A 22,652-nucleotide genomic window follows, 5' to 3' on the forward strand; every position below is an offset into this window, starting at 1 on the left:
ACACTGTTATTTTAACAATGCAGTTGTTTTATAAACATGAAAAGCATACTGACAGGTTCTTGGCTATATTTCTACTCACTCTGATTTACCTAGGCCTTAGATAAATTTAACCACCACCTTAAATATAAGCCCAGTAGGGAAAAAAAAAAATCAAACAATAGCAACAGCGTTAAACTGTACTCTTGAGAGACACCTCTTTCTATAGAGTCAAGAAGAAATCAGCGAAGAGAAAATATTTGTAATCCATAAATATTTTCCACATCAGTCAAGAAGGAGTATGAACTGCCACTGAAAAGAAGACAAAAATAGCAGGCTCACTAAAAAACAAAAAACAAAAACCAGAAAACAAAACACGAAACAAAGACACTGAAATAAGCTCTGAAAAGGAAGGCAATGAGATGAATTTTCCAACTTGCTCACTTATTTGAGCAAAACAAATTGCTTAGGAATTATTTAAGAACTGATGATAGTTTGATCCTCCGTGTTTCTTTACAGAAGATAAAGCAACTAAGTCCACATATTCTTTACAAATTCTGTTACCAAACACCTTATTGTACATTAATTCATTCTTTCAGCAAACACTGATCAAATCTGTGCTAGACATAGTCCGAGCACTTTACCTTGATCTAAGCTGTCGTCTATTTCTTGGAATCTCACTCTTCGCTTAGATGGTTTCTGTTGCATCTGGGCAGGATGATCTCCTACAGTATTATTCCTCTTCTTTAATATAGAGACCAATCCTTCAGCATGAACAACCTGTCAGATATTATAAGCACTGTTTGTTATATTATGGTGGGACATATCAGTGATGTTTTACATGTAATGGTAAGAAGGCTAATTCAGTTCAAGGGGTATCTGAAGTCCTATTAGAGGTTTAACCAATTCCTATAGAAAAAAAATCACAGTCATCAAAATCTAACAGAATAATACTTTCTCTTGTCTTCAGATATTGCCAAATACACATATCTAAAACTCTGATTGCTCTTCTAAAGCTCTGAACTGATTCCAGGGCTAGGCAGTGTGACACAGCATGAACTGGAAATCAGGCCTACTTTATCCTCATTTATAGCTCTGCTTCCCTGTTAAGTCATCTATAAAATGATTCCTTACGGCCTCTCTTTGCTTAATCATTAGTCCTGGGTTTTGCTTTATAACAGAGGCTGCTTTTTTCATTCATCAGCAATTTTTAAGAAATGAACATGTGAGACTTAAAATATATTCGATACCAACTTTTAACATCAAAATGAGTGTTGTCCCCAGTTCCTCTGAGAAACTACACATTTACTGAATAATGTTCTAGTGCTCTAAATATCTTAAGGACTTCTCTTCTAGAATATCTCTCAGACCCAGTTTACTAGGGACATATTACCCTGTAGTATGCAGAGGGTGGCAAACTATGGCCACTAGGCCAAAGGCCTGCTGCCTAGTTTTGCAAATAGAATTTAATGGGAGCACAGCCAAGGTTACTCATCCACATATTGTGTATGGCTGCTACAACGGCAGAATTGAGTACAGACCATAAAGTCTAAAATATTCAATATTTGGTCCTTAGAAAAAGAAAAGAAATAGAAAAAGACTGCTGTCTATTATTTCTTTAGTCCCCCCTCTACCCCTTTCTATGCTGTCTTTCTGGTTTTCACCTGGGACACCTCTCTTCTGCCTCCACCCCACCCTTTATTTAGGAACAAAGACAAAACAGAAACCCTTGCCATTTAGGAGTTAAAAGACTCTGAGGCACAGGGAGAAAGAGAACAGAATCAGTTGGTAGAGCCAACTGGGAAGCTGGAGGCCTTACCATAGGCCCCCCTAGGCAGTAGCTTGATTCACAAAAGTTGACTTGTGAGTTGCCTGCTTGAACAAGCTGTAGGTGATGACATAGATGGGCATTGTGGCCCTAACACTGTTGATGTCAGTGGCTTGCTGGTATCCGATCACTGTAAGCTGAGGACTTCCTGTAATGTCATTTATCTGATCAATGGTATAAAATACTTAATATGACTTCTAGTTCCAGCCAGCAGTCTCTGATAATAATCTATACATAAACATTACAGATTTTATTAGTTCTTTTTATAACTCAATGCTTTTGGGGCCAAATAACTCAATATAGTCTTCTACTGGACTTCCCTGAACATGGGTCTATAGAAACCATTATCTCAAAAAAAAAATAAGTTAGCAATTTATTCTTTTTATAGAAAATATGTACTTCAGATGATGTATTTCTTCTGAGAAAGCTAAAATACTTTAGTGACATTAAAATGATAAGTACAAATTATGCAAAGGAATAGTTTTTCAAATCTTTCATCAGAAAGCAACAATATTAAAGACCATCTTCATACAACAAAGAAAAATGATTTTACAAGTACCTTGCTGAAACTGGGTACTTGAGGAAGGGAAAGAAATCCTAATAAGTTTCTAAAGAGCAAGGCATGGAAAATGGAAATTAATTTTAATGAGTATATTACTATTAAAGATATATCATTGACTTTTTAAATTTTTAGTAAGTGTAAAAAAAAAGGGAGTTTTCATAGATTCATTCACTATCTCACTCCATAAAATACTACATTTACCAAGAGTGAATTCACCCACCATAGGTGTTTTCAAGTTGCTTTAACTACTTAGAAAAAACAGTCCTATTAAGAATAGTTACAAAGACAAGCTCCAGAGTTGCATTACTGTTAACTGTATGTCTTTGTGATCTGAGTTTTGAATCTGTAAATTCAAGAGACAGACCCAATAATAAATCAAAAGACACTGCAAATATGAATAAATGGATGTTGAAAGACCAAGAGAAACTCTCAAAATCATCTGGAAAGACACAGAATGTGCTTCCAAGACCTAGAAGCTAGTCCTAGTGCAGCAGCTGTTAGGCCCCTACCTTAGCTCCTGCTTGCCTTAATACGGTGTGTTGGGCTCCAGAAGTCACATAGTTAAGGGATACAAGACTTCCCAAGTGGCCCCATCTTATTTACTGTGGATGGCAATGAACTTTGGCAAATTTTTGAAAAAGGGAAGAAGTAAGAGTATGAGACATTAAAGTTGTGTGGGATGAGCCAACATTTTATCTTGACACCCTCCCCACTCAACCCTTAACTCCTGGCAAAAAATCTATCCACAGCCTTTACATGCTTTTCCTTTTTCTCTCCCACCAAGAATCTTTTGTTTCAGCAGGGCTGCTCCAGTGTCTGAAGTGAAGGAATGTGTTCTTTTCCATTATTTCCTTTCAGTCTTATTCAGAGATCTTCTCCAGGGATCTTTCTTTTTTAACTGCTCTCTTTTCCTATAGTTTATAGGGATGGTGGGACCAAGTTTAGGCATAGGAGATGCAAGCCAAGGGGGAAACTCTTAGAAGACAGGTGGGTGTGGTCCTTTCTGTTCTGACAAGAGTTTTGGGCAAAGGTCTGAGAACCTACCCCTAGTACAGAAATTACTACTTATCATACCAAGACAGTCAAACAAAAAGAAATGACTTTGGTAGAGTTTACCTTAATTTTATGGTAGAAGGGCAAGTAAGTTAAAACAAAGTCATGGTCTTAGTCTAGGGTCTCATTCAAAAGACTGCCAAGTGTTTCTAAGTAGGTTGGGAAGTTGAGTTAGGGCACATAGAAATGTGTCTTCTCCAAACTACTCTTAAAAAACATTTCTATGCCTTTTAATTTTTTAACATAATGTCAATATTAAAAGGTTAAGGGCTTCCCTGGTGGTGCAGTGGTTGAGAATCCTCCTGCCAATGCAGGGGACACGGGTTCGAGCCCTGGTCTGGGAAGATCCCACGTGCCGCAGAGCAGCTGGGCCCGTGAGCCACAACTACTGAGCCTGCGCATCTGGAGCCTGTGCTCCGCAACAAGAGAGGCCATGATAGTGAGAGGTCCGTGCACCGCGATGAAGAGTGGCCCCCGTTCGCCGCAACTAGAGAAAGCCCTGGCACAGAAACGAAGACCCAACACAGCCAAAAATAAATAAATAAATAAATAAATTAAAAAAAAAAAAAAGGTTAAGAAACTTTAAATCTCAAAAAATAAAGCTTTAAAAACTAAATTTAGGGAATTCCCTGGCAGTCTAGTGGTTAGGACTCCACGCTCTCACTGCTGAGGGCCTGGGTTCAATTCCTGTTCAGGGAACTAAGATCCCACAAGCCGTATGGTGCGGCCAAAAAAAAAAAAAAAAGTTAAAAAAAAAACAAAACTAAATTTAGTTTCCCACTTAAATTACCAAATTCCTTTCCTACCAAAACAAAGTATATCAAGCCTTTACACTGAGAACAAAAAGAATGTCTAAGCTGTAATTAGTGTAATTGTTACTGGTGGTACTCTATGAATAAGTGCAGAATTAAAACAAATAATGAAACATCCATCTGACCTAGCCCTGTATATTTGTAAATAAACAGCTCTTCTGCACTTCCCCCTCAAATACCAATGATCATCTTAAATAGCATTTTAATAATGAACTATTTGTAAAAAACAAAATTATTCTGCAACTCTGCTGGCACAGGAAATCATAATATGACAAGGAAAACATTCAGAGAGGCCTTGCTGTTAGATCTGCCTCCTCAAATTAAAGGAGAAAATAGATACCAAATAATATTCTTTTACTGATCAAGGCTTTACTCAACCCAGAAACTCAAGGTTGGTAAATTTTGCTTGGTTTCCAGATAACTTGAGAAATAACATTCATAAATCATATTAGTATATTATAAACAGCTTAAATGCCAGCAATTTCACTGTAGAGAATGAAATTCTGGTCATTCAATGTCAAATTTTCAGGTACTATTCTTCACTGAAGGAACAAGTCATGGTTCTCTGCCTGGTTCTTTAGATTTGGGTTCCATAATAAGAACTGTGATTTAGTGAATCTGCACTTTATGTAAGGACATTTACATAATATTTCATACTTAATCTTTACAACTCTGTTATACAGGAATTACCAGTCCTATTTTACAGATGAAGAGGCCAAGCTGAGAGAGCTTAAATAACTTGCTTACATTTGTAGCACCAGTTACGGGCAGAGTTGAATACTAACTCAAGATTAAACCTCTTGCCATTTCCCTAATGTGAAAAGATCTTATTTTCTATGATTATTAAAATTTTGCTTAGTGCCATTTGCTATAATACATATTACAATTAAAATTAGATGAACAGAACTTTCAAATAAACCTAATAAGTTTCTTTTGTCTTTCCAAAACACTTTATAGCAACAAATCCTTATCGTACACATCACCTGAATTAAGAGATACTTAAACTAATGGCTAAAACTGTCAGTCTAGAGACACTGGGGAGGAGAAGGTGAGATGAAAGATCCTTTGTGTCATTCAATAATCTGAAAGTAGATTAATGTCATGGCTACTACTACAGCAAATTAATATAACAAGTCACAGCAGGAGCAAGAGGAGGTGGCTAAATGGAGGAAAGCCATCTTCTGGAAATAACACGACGGTGATCTCTGACCCTACAGTGCTTCATCTTAGAACACCACAATATGGAGAGTAAAAAACAAATGATGATGAAGTACATTGATATTGAATTTTTCAAAGATTAATTTAAAAAGGAAAAAAGGGCACATGCGTGGTTCTACCACAATGTCGGCGCCTAGTCCATAGTGAGGGTGACAAGAAGTTAGTTTCCTTAGGACCAAGGAGGCAACTTTGCAACTGCAGGACGACTTGTTGCCCCATCCATAGGGAAGAATAAGCTTCCTGTTACCACTGCAACTGCTAAGAAGCTGGCCTTGCTGCGGTTTCTCCCAGACGTTTTTTAGATACCGTGTGGCTGACAGGGTCTTGGTGCTATGGCCGGTGTCAGGCCTGAGCCTCTGAGGTGGGAGAGCCGAGTTCACGATATTCATCCACCAGAGACCTCCTGGCTCCATGTAATATAAAACAGTGAAAGCTCTCCCAGAGATCTCCATCTCAACGCTAAGACCCAGATGCACTCAACGACAGCAAGCTACAGTGATGGACACCCTATGCCAAACAACTAGCAAGACAGGAACACAACCCCACCCATTAGCAGAGAGGCTACCTAAAATCATAATAAGGTCACAGGCACCCCAAAACACACCACTGGATGCGGTCCTGCCCACCAGAAAGACAAGATTCAGCCTCATCCACCAGAACACAGGCACCAGTCCCCTCCACCAGGAAGCCTACACGACCCACTGAACCAACCTTAGCCACTGGGGCAGACACCAAAAACAACGGGAATGATGAACCTGCAGCCTGCGAAAAGGAGACCCCAAACACAGTAAGTTAAGCAAAATGAGAAGACAGAGAAACACACAGCAGATAAAGGAGCAAGATAAAAACCCACCAGAGCAAATAAATGAAGAGGAAATAGGCAGTCTACCTGAAAGAGAATTCAGAGTAATGATAGTAAAGATGATCCAAAATCTGGGCAATAGAATGGAGAAAATACAAGAAACGTTTAATAAGGACCAAAAAGAAGTAAAGAGCAAACAAAGAATGATGAACAACACAATAACTAAAATTAAAAATTCTCCAGAAGGACTCAATAGCAGAATAACTGAGGCAGAAGAACGGCTAAAGTGACATGGAAGATAAAACAGTGGAAAGAACTACCGCAGAGCAGAATAAAGAAAAAAGAATGAAAAGAACTGAGGACAGTCTTTTTTTTTTTTTTTTTTTTTTAATTTTATTTATTTATTTATTTATGGCTGTGTTGGGTCTTTGTTTCTGTGCGAGGGCTTTCTCTAGTTGCGGCAAGTGGGGGCCACTCTTCATCATGGTGCGCAGGCCTCTCATTATCGCGGCCTCTCTTGTTGCGGAGCACAGGCTCCAGAAGCGCAGGCTCAGTAATTGTGGCTCACGGGCCCAGTTGCTCCGCGGCATGTGGGATCTTCCCAGACCAGGGCTTGAACCCGTGTCCCCTGCATTGGCAGGCAGATTCTCAACCACTGCGCCACCAGGGAAGCCCCTGAGGACAGTCTTAGAGACCTCTGGGACAACAATAAATGCACCAACATTCGAATTATAGGGGTCCCAGAAGAAGAAGAGAGAAAGAAAGGGACTGAGAAAATATTTGAAGAGATTATAGTTGAAAACTTCCCTAATATGGGAAAGGAAATAGTCAAGTCCAGGAAGCGCAGAGAGTCCCATAAAGGATAAATCCAAGGAGAAACACGCCAAGACACATATTAATCAAACTATCAAAAAATAAATACAAAGAAAAAAATATTAAAAGAAGCAAGGGAAAAACAACAAATAACACACAAGGGAATCCCCATAAGGTTAACAGCTGATCTTTCAGCAGAAACTCTGCAAGCCAGAAGGGACTGGCAGGACATATTTAAAGTGATGAAGGGGAAAAACCTACAACCAAGATTATTCTACCCAGCAAGGATCTCATTCAGATTTGATGGAGAAATTAAAACCTTTACAGACAAGCAAAAGCTGAGAGAATTCAGCACCACCAAACCAGCTCTACAACAAATGCTAAAGGAACTTCTCTAGGCAAGAAATACAAGAGAAGGAAAAGACCTACAATAACACACCCAAATTAAGAAAATGGTAATAGGAACATACATATCGATAATTACCTTAAATGTAAATGATTAAATGCTCCAACCAAAAGACACAGACTGGATGAATGAATACAAAAACAAGACCCGTATATATGCTGTCTACAAGAGACCCACTTCAGACCTAGGGACACATACAGACTGAAAGTAAGGGGATGGAAAAAGATATTCCATGCAAACGGAAATCAAAACAAAGCTGGAGTAGCAATTCTCTTATCAGGCAAAATAGACTTTAAAATAAAGACTATTACAAGAGACAAAAAAGGACACTACATATGATTAAGGGATCAATCCAAGAAGAAGATATAACAATTGTAAATATTTATGCACCCAACATAGGAGCAACTCAATACATAAGGCAAACACTAACAGCTATAAAAGGGTAAATCGACAGTAACACAATCACAGTAGGGAACTTTAACACCCCATTTTCACCAATGGACAGATCATTCAAAATGAAAATAAATAAGGAAACACAAGCTATGAATGATACATTAAACAAGATGGACTTAATTGATATGTATAGGACGTTCCATCCAAAAACAACAGAATACACTTTCTTCTCAAGTGCTCATGGAACATTCTTCAGGATAGATCATATCTTGGGTCACAAATCAAGCCTTGGCAAATTTAAGAAAACTGAAATCATATCAAGTATCTTTCCCAACCATGACGCTATGAGACTAGATATCAATTACAGGAAAAAATCTGTAAAACATACAAACACATGGAGGCTAAATAATACGCTAATAAATAACCAAGAGATCACTGAAGAAATCAAAGAGAAAATCAAAAAATACCTAGAAACAAATGACAATGAAAACACGACGACCCATAACCTATGGCATGCAGCAAAAGCAGTTCTAAGAGGGAAGTTTACGGCAATACAATCCTACATCAAGAAACAAGAAACATCTCAAATAAACAAATTAATCTTACACCTAAAGCAATTAGAGAAAGAAGAACAAAAAAATCCCAAAGTTAGCAGAAGGAAAGAAATCATAAAGATCAGATCAAAACAAAATGAAAAAGAAATGAAGGAAACAATAGCAAAGATCAATAAAATTAAAAGCTGGTTCTTTGAGAAGATAAACAAAATTGATAAACCATTAGCCAGACTCATCAAGAAAAAAAGGGAGAAGACTCAAATCAATAGAATTAGAAATGAAAAAGGAAAGTAAAAACAGACACTGCAGAAATACAAAGGATCATGAGAGATTACTACAAGCAACTTTATGCCAATAAAATGGACAACCTGGAAGAAATGGACAAAATAAACAGAACAATCACAAGCACTGAAATTGAGACTGTGATTAAAAATCTTCCAATAAACAAAAGTCCAGGACCAGATGGCTTCTCCAGAGAATTCTATCAAACATTTCGAGAAGAGCGAACATCTATCGTTCTCAAAATCTTCCAAAATATAACAGAGGGAGGAACACCCCCCAATTCATTCTACGAGGCCACCATCACCCTGATACCAAAACCAGACAAAGATGTCACAAAGAAAGAAAACTACAGGCCAATATCACTGACGAACATACATGCAAAAAGCCTCAACAAAATACTAGCAAACAGAAAACAACAGCACCTTAAAAGTATCAGACATTCACAGAAAGATAGACAAAATGACAAGGCAGAGGGCTATGTTGCAAATGAAGGAACAAGATAAAACCCGAGAAAAACAACTAACTGAAGTGGAGATAGGCAACCTTCCAGAAAAAGAATTCAGAATAATGATAGTGAAGATGATCCAGGACCTCGGAAGAAGAATGGAGGCAAAGATTGAGAAGATGCACGAAATGTTTAACAAAGACCTAGAAGAATTAAAGAACAAACAAACAGAGATGAACAATACAATAACTGAAATGAAAACTACACTACAAGGAATCAAGAGCAGAATAACTGAGGCAGAAGAACGGATAAGTGACCTGGAAGACAGAATGGTGGAATTCACTACCACGGAACACATTAAAGAAAAAAGAATGAAAAGAAATGAAGACAGCCTAAGGGACCTCTGAGACAACATGAAACGCAACAACATTCTCATTATAGGGGTCCCAGAAAGAGAAGAGAGAGAGAAAGGAACCAAGAAAATACTTGAAGAGATTATAGAGGAAAACTTCCCTAACGTGGAAAAGGAAATAGCTACCCAAATCCAGGAAGCGCAGAGAGTCCCAGGCAGGATAAACCCAAGCAGAAACATGCTGAGACAAATAGTAATGAAACTGACAAAAATTAAAGGCAAAGAAAAATTTGAAAGCAACAAGGGAAAAATGACAAATAACATACAAGGGAACTCCCATAAGGTTAACAGCTGATTTCTCAGCAGAAACTCTACAAGCCAGAAGGGAGTGACATGATATACTTAAAGTGATGAAAGGGAAGAACCTACAACCAATATTACTCTACCCGGCAAGGATCTCATTCAGATTCAATGGAGAAATCAAAAGCTTTACAGACAAGCAAAAGCTAATAAGAGAATTCAGCACCACCAAACCAGCTCTACAACAAATGCTAAAGGAACTTCTCTAACTGGGAAACACAAGAGAAGACAAGGACCTACAAAAACAAACCCAAAACAATTAAGAAAATGGTAATAGGAACATACAAATCAATAATTACCTTAAACGTGAATGGATTAAATGCTCCAACCAAAAGACACAGGCTTCATGAATGGATACAAAAACAAGACCCATACATATGCTGTCTACAAGAGACCCACTTCAGACCTAGGGACACATACAGACTGAAAGTGAGGGGATGGAAAAAGATATTCCATGCAAATTGAAGTCAAAAGAAAGCTGGAGCAGCAATATTCATATCAGATAAAATAGACTTTAAAATAAAGAATGCTACAAGAGACAAGGAAGGACACTACATAATGATCAAGGGATCAATCCAAGAAGAAGATATAACAATTATAAATATATATGCACCCAAAATAGGAGCACCTCAATACATAAGGCAACTGCTAACAGCTATAAAAGAGGAAATCAACAGTAACAGAATAATAGTGGGGGATTTTGACACCTCACTTACACCAATGGACAGATCATCCAAACAGAAAATTAACAAGGAAACACAAGCTTTAAATGACACAATAGACCAGAGAGATTTAATTGATATTTATAGGACATTCCATCAAAAAACAGCAGATTACACTTTCTTCTCAAGAAATCATATCAAGCATATTTTCTGACCACAATGCTATGAGATTAGAAACCAATTACAGGGAAAAAAATGTATAAAACAGAAACACATGGAGGCTAAACAATACGTTACTAAATAACCAAGAGATCACTGAAGAAATCAAAAAATACCTAGAGACATAGGACAATGAAACACGACAATCCAAAACCTATGGGATGCAGCAAAAGCAGTTGTAAGACGGAAGTTTATAGCTACACAAGCCTACCTCAAGAAACAAGAAACATCTCAAATAAACAATCTAACCTTACACCTAAAGGAACTAGAGAAAGAAGAAGAAACAAAACCCAAAGTCAGCAGAAGGAAAGAAATCATAAAGATCAGAGTAGAAATAAATAAAATAGAAACAAAGAAAACAATAGCAGAGATCAATAAAACTAAAAGCTGGTTCTTTGAGAAGATAAACAAAATTGATAACCCATTAGCCAGACTCATCAAGAAAAACAGGGAGAGGACTCAAATCAATAAAATTAGAAATGAAAAAGAAGTTACAACAGACACCGCAGAAATACAAAGCATCCTAAGAGAGCGCTACAAGCAACTCTATGCCAATAAAATGGACAACCTGGAAGAAATGAACAAATTCTTAGAGAGGTATAACCTTCCAAGACTGAACCAGGAGGAAATAGAAAATATGAACAGACCAATCACAAGTAATGAAATTAAAACTGTGATTAAAAATCTGCCAACAAACAAAAGTCCAGGACCAGATGGCTTCACAGGTGAATTCTATCAAACATTTAGAGAAGAGCTAACACCCATCCTTCTCAAACTCTTCCAAAAAATTGCAGAGGAAGGAACACTCCCAAACTCATTCTATGAGGCCACCATCACCCTGATAGCAAAACCAGATAAAGATAATACAGAAAAAGAAAATTACAGACCAATATCACTGATGAATATAGATGCAAAAATCCTCAACCAAATACTAGCAAACAGAATTCAACAACACATTAAAAGGATCATACACCATGATCAAGTGGGATTTATCCCAGGGATGCAAGATTCTTCAATATAAGCAAATCAATCAATGTGATACACCATATTAACAAAATTGAAGGATATAAGCCATATGATCATCTCAACAGATGCAGAAAAAGCTTTTGACAAAATTCAACACCTATTTATGATAAAAACTCTCCAGAAAGTGGGCATAGAGGGAACCTACCTCAACATAATAAAGGCTATATACGACAACCCCACAGCCAACATCATTCTCAATGGTGAAAAACTGAAAGCATTTCCTCTAAGATCAGGAACGAGACAAGGATGTCAACTCTCACCACTATTATTCAACATAGTTTTGGAAGTCCTAGCCACGGCAATCACAGAAGAAAAAGAAATAAAAGGAATACAAATTGGGAAAGAAGAAGTAAAACTGTCACTGTTTGCAGATGACATGATACTGTACATAGAGAATCCTAAAGATGCCACCAGAAAACTACTAGAGCTAATCAATGAATTTGGTAAAGTTGCAGGATACAAAATTAATGCACAGAAATCTCTTGCATTCCTATATACTAATGATGAAAAATCTGAAAGAGAAATTAATAACAATTAAGAATTTATTAATTAAGAAATTAATAACTACAAAAAGAATAAAATACCTAGGAATAAACCTACTTAGGGAGACAAAAGACCTGTATGCAGAAAACTATATGACACTGATGAAAGAAATTAAAGATGATACCAACAGATGGAGAGATATACCATGTTCTAGGATTGGAAGAATCAACATTGTGAAAATGAGTACACTACCCATAGCAATCTACAGATTCAATGCAATCCCTATCAAATTACCAATGGCATTTTTTACAGAACTAGAACAAAAAATCTGAAAATTTGTATGGAGACACAAAAGACCCCGAATAGCCAAAGCCATCTTGAGGGAAAAAAACGGAGCTGGAGGAATCAGACTCCCTGACTTCAGACTATACTACAAAGCTACAGTAATCAAGACAATATGGTACTGACACAAAAACAGAAATATAGATCAATGGTACAAGACAGAAAGTGCAGAGATAAACCTACGCACCTATGGTCAACTAATCTATGACAAAGGAGGCAAGGAAATACAATGGAGAAAAGACAGTCTCTTCAATATGTGGTGTTGGGAAAACTGGACAGCTACATGTAAAAGAATAAAATTAGAACACTCCCTAACACCATACACACAAATAAACTCAAAATGGATTAGAGACCTAAATGTAAGACCGGACACTATAAAACTCTTAGAGGAAAACATAGGAAGAACACTCTTTGACATAAATCACAGCAAGATCTTTTTGATCCACCTCTGGTGGTCCAAGTGGGACCTAATGAAACTTAAAAGCTTTGGCAAAGCAAAGGACACCATAAACAAGATGAAAAGACAACCCTCAGAATGGGAGAAAATATTTCCAAACGAATCAATGGACAAAGGATTAATCTCCAAAATATATAAACAGCTCATGCAGCTCAATATTAAAAAAACAAACAACCCAATTTAAAAATGGGTAGAAGACCTAAATAGACATTTCTCCAAAGAAGACATACAGATGGCCAAGGAGCACACGAAAGGCTGCTCAACATCACTAATTATTAGAGAAATGCAAATCAAAACTGTAATGAAGTATCACCTCACACCAGTCAGAATGGCCATTATCAAAACATCTACAAACAATAAATGCTGGAGAGGGTGTGGAGAAAAGGGAACCCTTATGCATTTTGGTGGGAATGTAAATTGATACAGCCACTATGGAGAACAGAATGAAGGTTCCTTAAAAAACTAAAAATAGAACTACCATATGACCCAGCAATACCACTACTAGGCATATACCCAGAGGAAACCATCATTCAAAAAGACACATGCACCCCAATGTTCACTGAAGCACTATTTACAAAGAGCCAGGTCATGGAAGCAACCTAAATGCCCATCGACAAATGAATGGATAAAGAAGATGTGGTACATATATACAATGGAATATTACTCAGCCATAAAAAGGAACAAAATTGGGTCATTTGTAGAGATGTGAATGGATGTAGAGACTGTCATACAGAGTGAAGTAAGTCAGAAAGGGAAAGACAAATATCGTATATTAACGCAAGTATGTGGAACCTAGAAAAATGATAGAGATGAACCGGTTTGCAGGGCAAAAATTGAGACACAGATGTAGGGAAGAAATGTATGGACACCAAGGTGGGAAAGCGGTGGGGGGTTGGGGGTGGTGGTGTGATGAATTGGGAGATTGGGATTGACATGTATACACTGATGTGTATAAAATGGATGACTAATAAGAAGCTGCTGTATAAAAAAATAAATAAAATAAAAATAAAAAATTAATTTAAAAAAAGGATCATACACCATGATCTGTGGTGTTTATCCCAGGAATGCAAGGATTCTTCAATATAAGCAAATCAATGTGATAAACCATACTAACAAATTGAAGGAGGAAAACCATATGATCATCTCAATAGATGCAGAAAAAGCTTCTGACAAAATTCAACACCCATTTATGATAAAAACCCTTCAGAAAGTAGGCATAGAGGGAACTTACCTCAACATAATAAAGGCCATATATGACAAACCCACAGCCAACATTGTTCTCAATGGTGAAAAACTGAAACCATTTCCTCTAAGATCAGGAACGAGACAAGGTTGTCCACTCTCACCACCACTATTCAACATAGTTTTGAAAGTTTTAACCACAGCAATCAGAGAAGAAAAAGAAATAAAAGGAATCCAAATTGCAAAAGAAGTAAAGCTGTCACTGTTTGCAGATGACATGATACTATACATAGAGAGTCCTACATATGCTACCAAAAACTACTAGGACTAATCAATGAATTTGGTAAAGTAGCAGGATACAAAATTAATGCACAGAAATCTCTTGCATTCCTATACACTAATGATGAAAAATCTGAAAGAGAAATTAAGGAAACACTCCCATTTACCATTGCCACAAAAAGATAAAAATCCCTAGGGATAAACCTACCTAAGGAGACAAAAGACCTGTATGCAGAAAACGATAAGATACTGATTAAAGAAATTAAAGATGATACAAAAAGATAGAGAGATATACCATGTTCTGGGACTGGAAGAATCAACATTGTGAAAATGACTATACCACCCAAAGCAATCTACAGATTCAATGCAATCCCTATCAAATTACCAGTGTCATTTTTCACAGAACTAGAACAAAAAATTGTACAATTTGTATGGAAACACAGAAGACCCCAAATAGTCAAAGTGATATTGAGAAAGAAAAATGGAGGTGGAAGAATTAGGCTCCCAGACTTCAGACCAGACTACAAAGCTACAGTAATCAAGACAGTATGGTACTGGCACAAAAACAGAAATATAGATCAGTGGAACAGGATAGAAAGCCCAGAGATAAACCAACGCACATATGGTCACCTTATTTTTGATAAAGGAGGCAAGAATATACAATGGAGAAAAGACGGCCTCTTCAATAAGTGGTGCTGGGAAAACTGGACAGCTACTTGGAAAAGAATGAAATTAGAACACTCCCTAACACCATACACAAAAATAAACTCAAAATGGATTAAAGAACTAAATGTTAGGCCAGACACTATAAAATTCTTAGAGGAAAACATAGGCAGGACACTCTATGACATAAATCACAGCAAGATCCTTTTTGACCCACGTCCTAGAGAAAGGGAGATAAAAACAAAAATAAACAAATGGGACGTAATAAAACTTAAAAGCTTTTGCACAGCAAAGGAAACCATAAACAAGATGAAAAGACAACCTTCAGAATGGGAGAAAATATTTGCAAATGAAGCAACGGATAAAGGATTAATCTCCAAAATTTACAAGCAGCTCATGCAGCTCAGCTCAATATCAAAGAAACAAACAACCCAATCCAAAAATGGGCAGAAGACCTAAATAGACATTTCTCCAAAGAAGATATACAGATTGCCAACAAACACATGAAAGGATGCTCAACATCACTAATCATTGGAGAAATGCAAATCAAAACTACAATGAGGTATCACCTTACACCAGTCAGAATGGCCATCATCAAAAAATCTACAAACAATAAATGCTGGAGAGGGTGTGGAGAAAGGGGAACCCTCTTGCACTGTTGGTGGGAATGTAAGTTGATACAGCCACTATGGAGAACAGTATGGAAGTTCCTTAAAAAACTAAAAATAGAACTACCATATGACCCAGCAATCCCACTACTGGGCATAGACCCTGAGAAAACCATAATTCAAAAAGAGTCATGTACCACAATGTTCATTGCAGCTCTATTTACAATAGCCAGGACATGGAATCAACCTAAATGTCCATCAACAGATGAATGGATAAAGAAGATGTGGCACATATATACAAAGAAATATTACTCAGCCATAAGAAGGAACGAAATTGAGTTATTTGCAGTGAGGTGGATGGACCTAGAGACTGTCATACAGAGTGAAGTAAGTCAGAAAGAGAAAAACAAATACCGTATGTTAACACGTATATATGGAATCCAAAGAAAAAAAAATGGTTCTGAAGAACCTAGGGGCAGGACAGGAATAAAGACGCAGACGTAGAGAATGGACTTGAGGACATGGGGAGAGGGAAGGGTAAGCTGCGACAAAGTGAGAGAGTAGCACTGACATATATACACTACCAAATGTAAAATAGATGGCTAGTGGGAAGCAGCCGCATAGCACAGGGAGATCAGCTCAGTGCTTTGTGACCACCTAGAGGGGTGGGATAGGGAGGGTGGGAGGGAGGCGCAAGAGGGAGGAGATATGGGGATATATGTATATGTATAGCTGGTTCACTTTGTTATAATGCAGAAACTAACACACCATTGTAAAGCAATTATACTCTAATAAAGGTGTTAAAAGTAAATAAATAAAAAGGAAAAAAGTTTTTTAAAATAAAAATATGAGTTTTATAATGTACCTAAGTTTCTAGGTTAGGTACTATCTCATGTTTTTGTAACTAGTTTTTATTTGCTTAAAGGGACAATTTAATAAGTATAAAATAGGAAAAGAAATGGTAAGAATATCAGGATACCATCCCACTTTTTAACCCCCAGTAAATCATTTAGATAGGTAGATTCTAAAACAGAACTCGTGATTCTCTTCCTCTCAAAACTGCTCCTCACCACCATACCCCATATCTAATCCATTAGCAAATCCTTTTAGTTCTTCCTTCAAAAATATATCTTCACCACATCCATCACTACTGAGTCCTTCATTATATCTCATCTGAATAATTGCAATAACTGGATTGGTTGCCTTTCTTTGGCCCCTACCTGCATTTCGCTAGTCTCCATAGAGCAGGCAGGAAACAAATCAAGTCACATCTTCTGTTCAAAATCCATTTCAAACTTCTACCACCATTTAAATTTAATTCCAGTTCCTTACCCTGGTCTATGAGGCCCTACAGGAACAAGCTCCAGCTTGCCTTCTCCACCTGAGCTTCCTACAGTTTTTCTCCTGTTCACCGTGCTCCAGATGTGCTGGCCCTCCTGCTGGTCTTCCCACTGCCTTCCCCTACATCCTGGTTAATAGAGCCTGTTCCTCCATCCTACCCACCACTTCAGTCTCTCTACACCCCTTCACCCTGCTGAGATTTCTTCAGAGCCACTACCAATATATGAAACTGTACTGTTTGCTTTTATGTGAACTCATTTATTATGTGTCTCTCCCTCTGGAGAGTAAGTGTGACGAGAGCAGGTACTTGATCTGTGTTCACTGGTGCCTCCTTAGTTTCTACAGTACAGTAGGTGCTCAAGAAATGTGCCAAAGAGCAAATGAATATATAGATGAGCAATTTATATAAAGACAGCACCTAGCCTATATTTATTTGAATAACATAGCTATTTCCCTTAAAATAATCAAGTCTGTCCGTAAAGGTAATTTATTTTTCTAAGTGAACTAGGTCAAAAAAAAAGAAAAGAAAAGAAAAGAAAAAAGGGGGAGGCGGGGAGGAAGGCCTACTGTGTCTAGGTGGCTGTGTTGGCTCTGTAGAGAATACAAGAAGGTATTCAACAAGATCCCTGCCCTTAAGGAGTCTGCAATTTAGTGTCCAATGCAATGCGCCCACGCATGCGTGTGTCCTATAATAACAAGGGAATATTACAGGTAGACAGGACTTTAGGAGGAATGGTGTTCAAGCCCCTCCCTCATTATGGACTTCCGTGATCAAGAAATAATGGCAGCAGCTAGCATTTATTGAGTACTGACCATGGCAGGCACTGTGCCTGGCACTCCATGTGCTAAAAAGCCACGAACTAGATCTTGAGGGTTGAGAAGAAATAATATGTGGAAAAGAGTTCATCACCTGTGACAGAAGGTAAAGATCAGAGGTGACAATATGTGAGATGTATCTGGAAGGCAGCAGGGAGGCCAGGCTGACCACAGTATAGGTTAAGAACAAAGGAACGGCAGGAGATGGTGTTGGAAAGGTAAAGTGGGCCAGATTACCAACTGTCCTGAATAACAAGCCACTTAGTACAGCCTTTATCCTGGAGCCAAATGGAGTCGTGGGAAGAGACTGACAAGCAAAAATTATTTTATAGCAGAGGTTTAAATTAACAGTCTATGTGTTAGACCCAGACCCTCAGGTGTGTTTGGTTTCATCTACAGTATTTCAAAAAGCTATTCAGCCTTCTAGACAAGGCATGGGAACATTCTATTCTCCCTATCACCTACAACTAAGTCATTTCATCTACTACTATTGTCTGACTGGCCCCTTTGGGTATCAGTTTGAGACCCTAAGTTTATACAGTGCTAATGTAAGACCATTTGGAGAGGGAAACGAGGAATGGGGAAACCTATTAAGTAGCTCTTGCAAAAGTCCAGGAAGAGGCAGTAAATATGTAAATTGAAAGAATGATTTAAATGGAAAAGAAAAAGAGCTGGGTGCAAGAGACATGACAAATAAGAGAAGCATTAATTAATTAGAAAATTTAGAGGGCAGGATGAAAAAGAAAGGCAAAGATGAGACCATCTGGCACAAAGAAAAGATAGGTAATCCCTGGATAATCCTTTGGGGTTCATTTAGACACTTACATAAGTCCTGGGTCAAACATTTTCCATGAACCCTCTTATGTTATTGCAAGACTGTATTTCCTCTTTTGTGAGGAAGCCGGACTCCCCCTGCTCCCCTTAAAAGAGCCATTCAAGAACACCATGATTGCTGTTTCTAAGACCCTCCTTTGTCCAAGATCCAAAGAACAGTTAACTATATGATTTCATAAAATCCTACTGCTTAGTCCCAGCCTCCCATCTTAACTTGGTAAGGGAATCCCAAAGTGGCTAGTCTTAATGTAACTTGACTTTCCTGATCTCGGCCAAGAGACAGAGATGAATATTGCACAGAAGTCACTTAGATTAGACAGCTTCTCTGAAGACAAAACCAAATTTTGGGCTCTCATCTTTCTCCCCGTCAGAAAGTTCTAGGTTATGTCCTCCCCTATTTTGTTTCTTGTGAGACAGGTAGACCTGAAGATATCTAAGTAAATGTTGCCAATAAAGACAGAGGGGCAGGGAACATACTTTGCCCTCTTTCAGATTAAAAGCTTTTTAAAGACCCAAGCAGTAGTAAAGTGGCTTCTTCTCCAGCTATCACATTAGGATATTACTTCTAAAAACAAAAATCACTTGAATCTGAAGCATTTAAAATAGTTTTCTGAACATATGACATCTCTGCAAACAGATCACACACACATATGTTAAATGAAGAAAAATGAGTGGTTTATTTCCATATGGCACATCATGTTGCTAAAATCTGCTCACAAAAGGATCTCTGAATTACATACTATGATTATTTTCAATGTGAATAGATTACCTTTTGTAAGATTTACCCAATACTTGACGTGTTACTTATTTAGAAAACAAAACAAATCCTTCACCCCCACACATGTAACAAACAGCCTACTGTACGCTGAGTGGACTTTTATTAGCAATATGAGGTTCGATCCTAATGCCAACTTGAACTTGTATAGCATATTTCCTCTCTAAGGCTTTGATGCTAGGAACAGCTAAAGAGTTTAAAGAGAAGATAATGCAACCCTCCCAGGTTCCAGAACACAGCAAGTCAATGATTTATTAGCATTACTAGGTTCCTGGGTAAAAGGGGTTTGGATTCTGACATTAAAATAATGTCAGCATATTATGGGTATTGGGATAAAATTTCATCTTTTTCTAAAAACTGGGATACTCAAATTCAGCAAACAGATAACACTTGCCATCAGACAACCGTTAGACTGAGGCTTCAGACATATAGCATCCTTCTCTGAATTTTTAATCACTGCAACTGTAATATCATGGCACTCACACAGAAGTTACTCATATAAAGATTACTTAACGAAGGGATAAATAAGTGAATCTCTCTAACTTGCTGACACTCCACATGTGATAAACTTTTTTTCTTAAAAATCTATGAAATGGGGACTTCCCTGGTGGCACAGTGGTTAAGAATCCGCCTGCGAATGCAGGGGACACGGGTTCAAGCCCTGGTCTGGGAAGATCCCACATGCCGCGGAGCAACTAAGCCCGTGTGCCACAACTACTGAGCCTGCGTGCTGCAACTACTGAAGCCCACGCTCCTAGAGCCCGTGCTCCGCAACAAGAGAAGCCACCGCAATGAGGAGCCCGCGCACTGCAACTAGAGAAGCCTGTGTGCAGCAACAAAGACCCAACCCAGCCATAAACAAATAAATAAATAAAATATTAAAAAAACAAAAATCTATGAAATGAGCATAAATGTTTTTGATGCTTTTTTAAAACAGTAGAGGTTATACTTTTGATGACAGTATGTCACCTTTTTTACATAAGAAAGAACACCAATGCTTCAGATATTAAGCTATCGTTTTACTTAGCAAAATTACTCTGGTTTTGAAAAAGCTTCCCAAACCTAGAAAAGTTTCATTTATACATGTCTCTTTTTTTTTTTTTTTTTTTTTTTGGCCGTGCCATGCAGCATGTGGGATCTTAGTTCCCCGACTAGGGATCAAACCCATGGCTCCTGAAGTGGAAGCCCAGAGTTTTAACCACTGAACTGCCAGGGACGTCCCCCACATGTCTCTATATTAATGAATTAAATTAGTGTACATATTTTCAGTTCTCTATATGATTTTATATAAATACTTCATTTTATGCGATGAAACTAATTGTTTAAAAAAAACATAACAGACACTTCCACCGTGCTGGTAATGGTTATCAAGGCCAAGTTCCCCTGAAGCCAGAGTTGAGCAATGCAGAAGTGACAAGAAAATGAAAGCAGAGATACAAGAAAAAAGGGGAAAACTGGCAATGAGAGAATGTACTATTATATTCTACCATAAACACAGTGGTAGAAAGAGTGACAAGCAGTAAGGAAATCTGTAAGGGGCAGAGTCACTGACAGGAAGAAATGATAGATTTGGGAGAGAAGGACTCACAGGATAGCACAGTGATGTGGAGGAAAGCAGGCTCACAAGCCTCAGTGGTTCCTGAGGGCAGGAAAAATATTATTCGTGAACATTATTTAGTTATTAAGAGATTATGCTCTGCATCCTATAGTCACAAAAGGATGGACAAATGTGGCAGCAGAGAGTCCCCGAATGCCAAGAACTGCATCTGATTCCTCACTGTATCCTCAGCACCTGACACATGAAGATATCCCTAATACAATTTCATTGAAAGCACGAAATAAACAGTGTTTGGATTAACAAGAAGTTTGTACTTATAAGCAAACCCACTATTACCTGGACATTTTACTTAGCTCAAAACTTCATTCTTAGCATACTAAGGAAGTAGTAAGCATAGTGATTTCCAGTTTTGAAATTTTAAAAACTTTTCCTGACACAGGCAGATTTTATTAAAGGTATATTTTTCAGAACAGAGAAGGAAGTATTCAGAAACAATCTGTTTAGCATTATCATAGGAAAGTAAACCAGTTTTGTTAGTCATATGTAGCTTTTGGGGTTTTTAAAACAGTATAACTTAACAGACCAATAGACTTTTAGGAAAGGGGACCATCATGTATAAAAAGTAACTTCACAGGAAAGACAACTTTAAAATGTACATACATATAATTTCCACCTCTAGCTAGGTGTTATCTACAGGAAAAACCGACATTACGAGTTTGAGGAAGGACTATTCCATTTAGTTGTAGTACGATGTTAATTTAACAGTAATTCCCCACCATAAATGCCCTTTAAGGCAGGGAGACTCAACGGGAGTACTCTGGTCCTTCTTCACAGTTTATACTTAAAAAAGTAAAATTAGACCATACATAAGGTCAGCTTGATTCAACTTGAAAATAAGCAGTCAGATAATGGTAACTTTTTGGTATTACAGCTAGATTTGAATATGGTTGTGACTTCTGGTTTGATAATTCCCTGTACCAGAGGTCTGAATAAACAAGAGAAGGTCCAGTGTTATACTATTAGCTCTATTTAAATTTTTTTTTTTACTATTCTTAAAAATTATGGTTTAAAAATATGTGTGTATATATATATATATATAAAACATAAAATTGTCATTTAAACCATTTTTAGGTGCACTATTCAGGGGCATTAATTACATTCATAATGTTGTATAACCACCACCAAAACTATTTCTAAAAGTTTCATCACCCCAAACAGAAACTCTGCACTCATTAAGCACTACTAAATAATTTTAAGAAAAAATTAAGAAGAAAAGTCAGTTTATGGAGGATTGACTATAAATGGCAATAAAAAGATCTAGTTAAAATAGACAAAAGAATGACTATTTTATCGAATTTTGTCAAGAAAAAAATTAAGAATAAAAATCATAGTTGATGGAGAGTTGACTATAAATAGCAATAAAGGAAGCTAGTCATGTAACAGTAATCATCTTAGAAAGCTTTCACAGGGTTCCATTTTCATATATATTCTGTTGTCTATTTTGTCTTTGTTACATTTCCATTTTCTACTTGATGGTTTTTTTTCCCAGTG

General features: G+C 37.4%; 1 protein-coding gene across 3 annotated transcripts in view; it reads right to left on the reverse strand.

Moving 5' to 3' along the window:
- Positions 1-22,652, reverse strand: part of CNST (consortin, connexin sorting protein) — a 138,001-nt gene that overhangs the window by 13,907 nt on the left and 101,442 nt on the right. For all 3 annotated transcript variants that reach the window (XM_082470241.1, XM_082470243.1, XM_082470242.1), the window contains one exon: positions 621-756. In XM_082470241.1, coding sequence (XP_082326367.1) covers positions 621-756 — 136 coding nt within the window. The remainder of the gene's footprint in view (positions 1-620; positions 757-22,652) is intronic.

The sequence above is a fragment of the Balaenoptera physalus genome (genome assembly GCF_965194825.1).
Source record: "Balaenoptera physalus genome assembly, chromosome: 1".
Classification (NCBI taxonomy): Eukaryota; Metazoa; Chordata; class Mammalia; order Artiodactyla; family Balaenopteridae; genus Balaenoptera; species Balaenoptera physalus.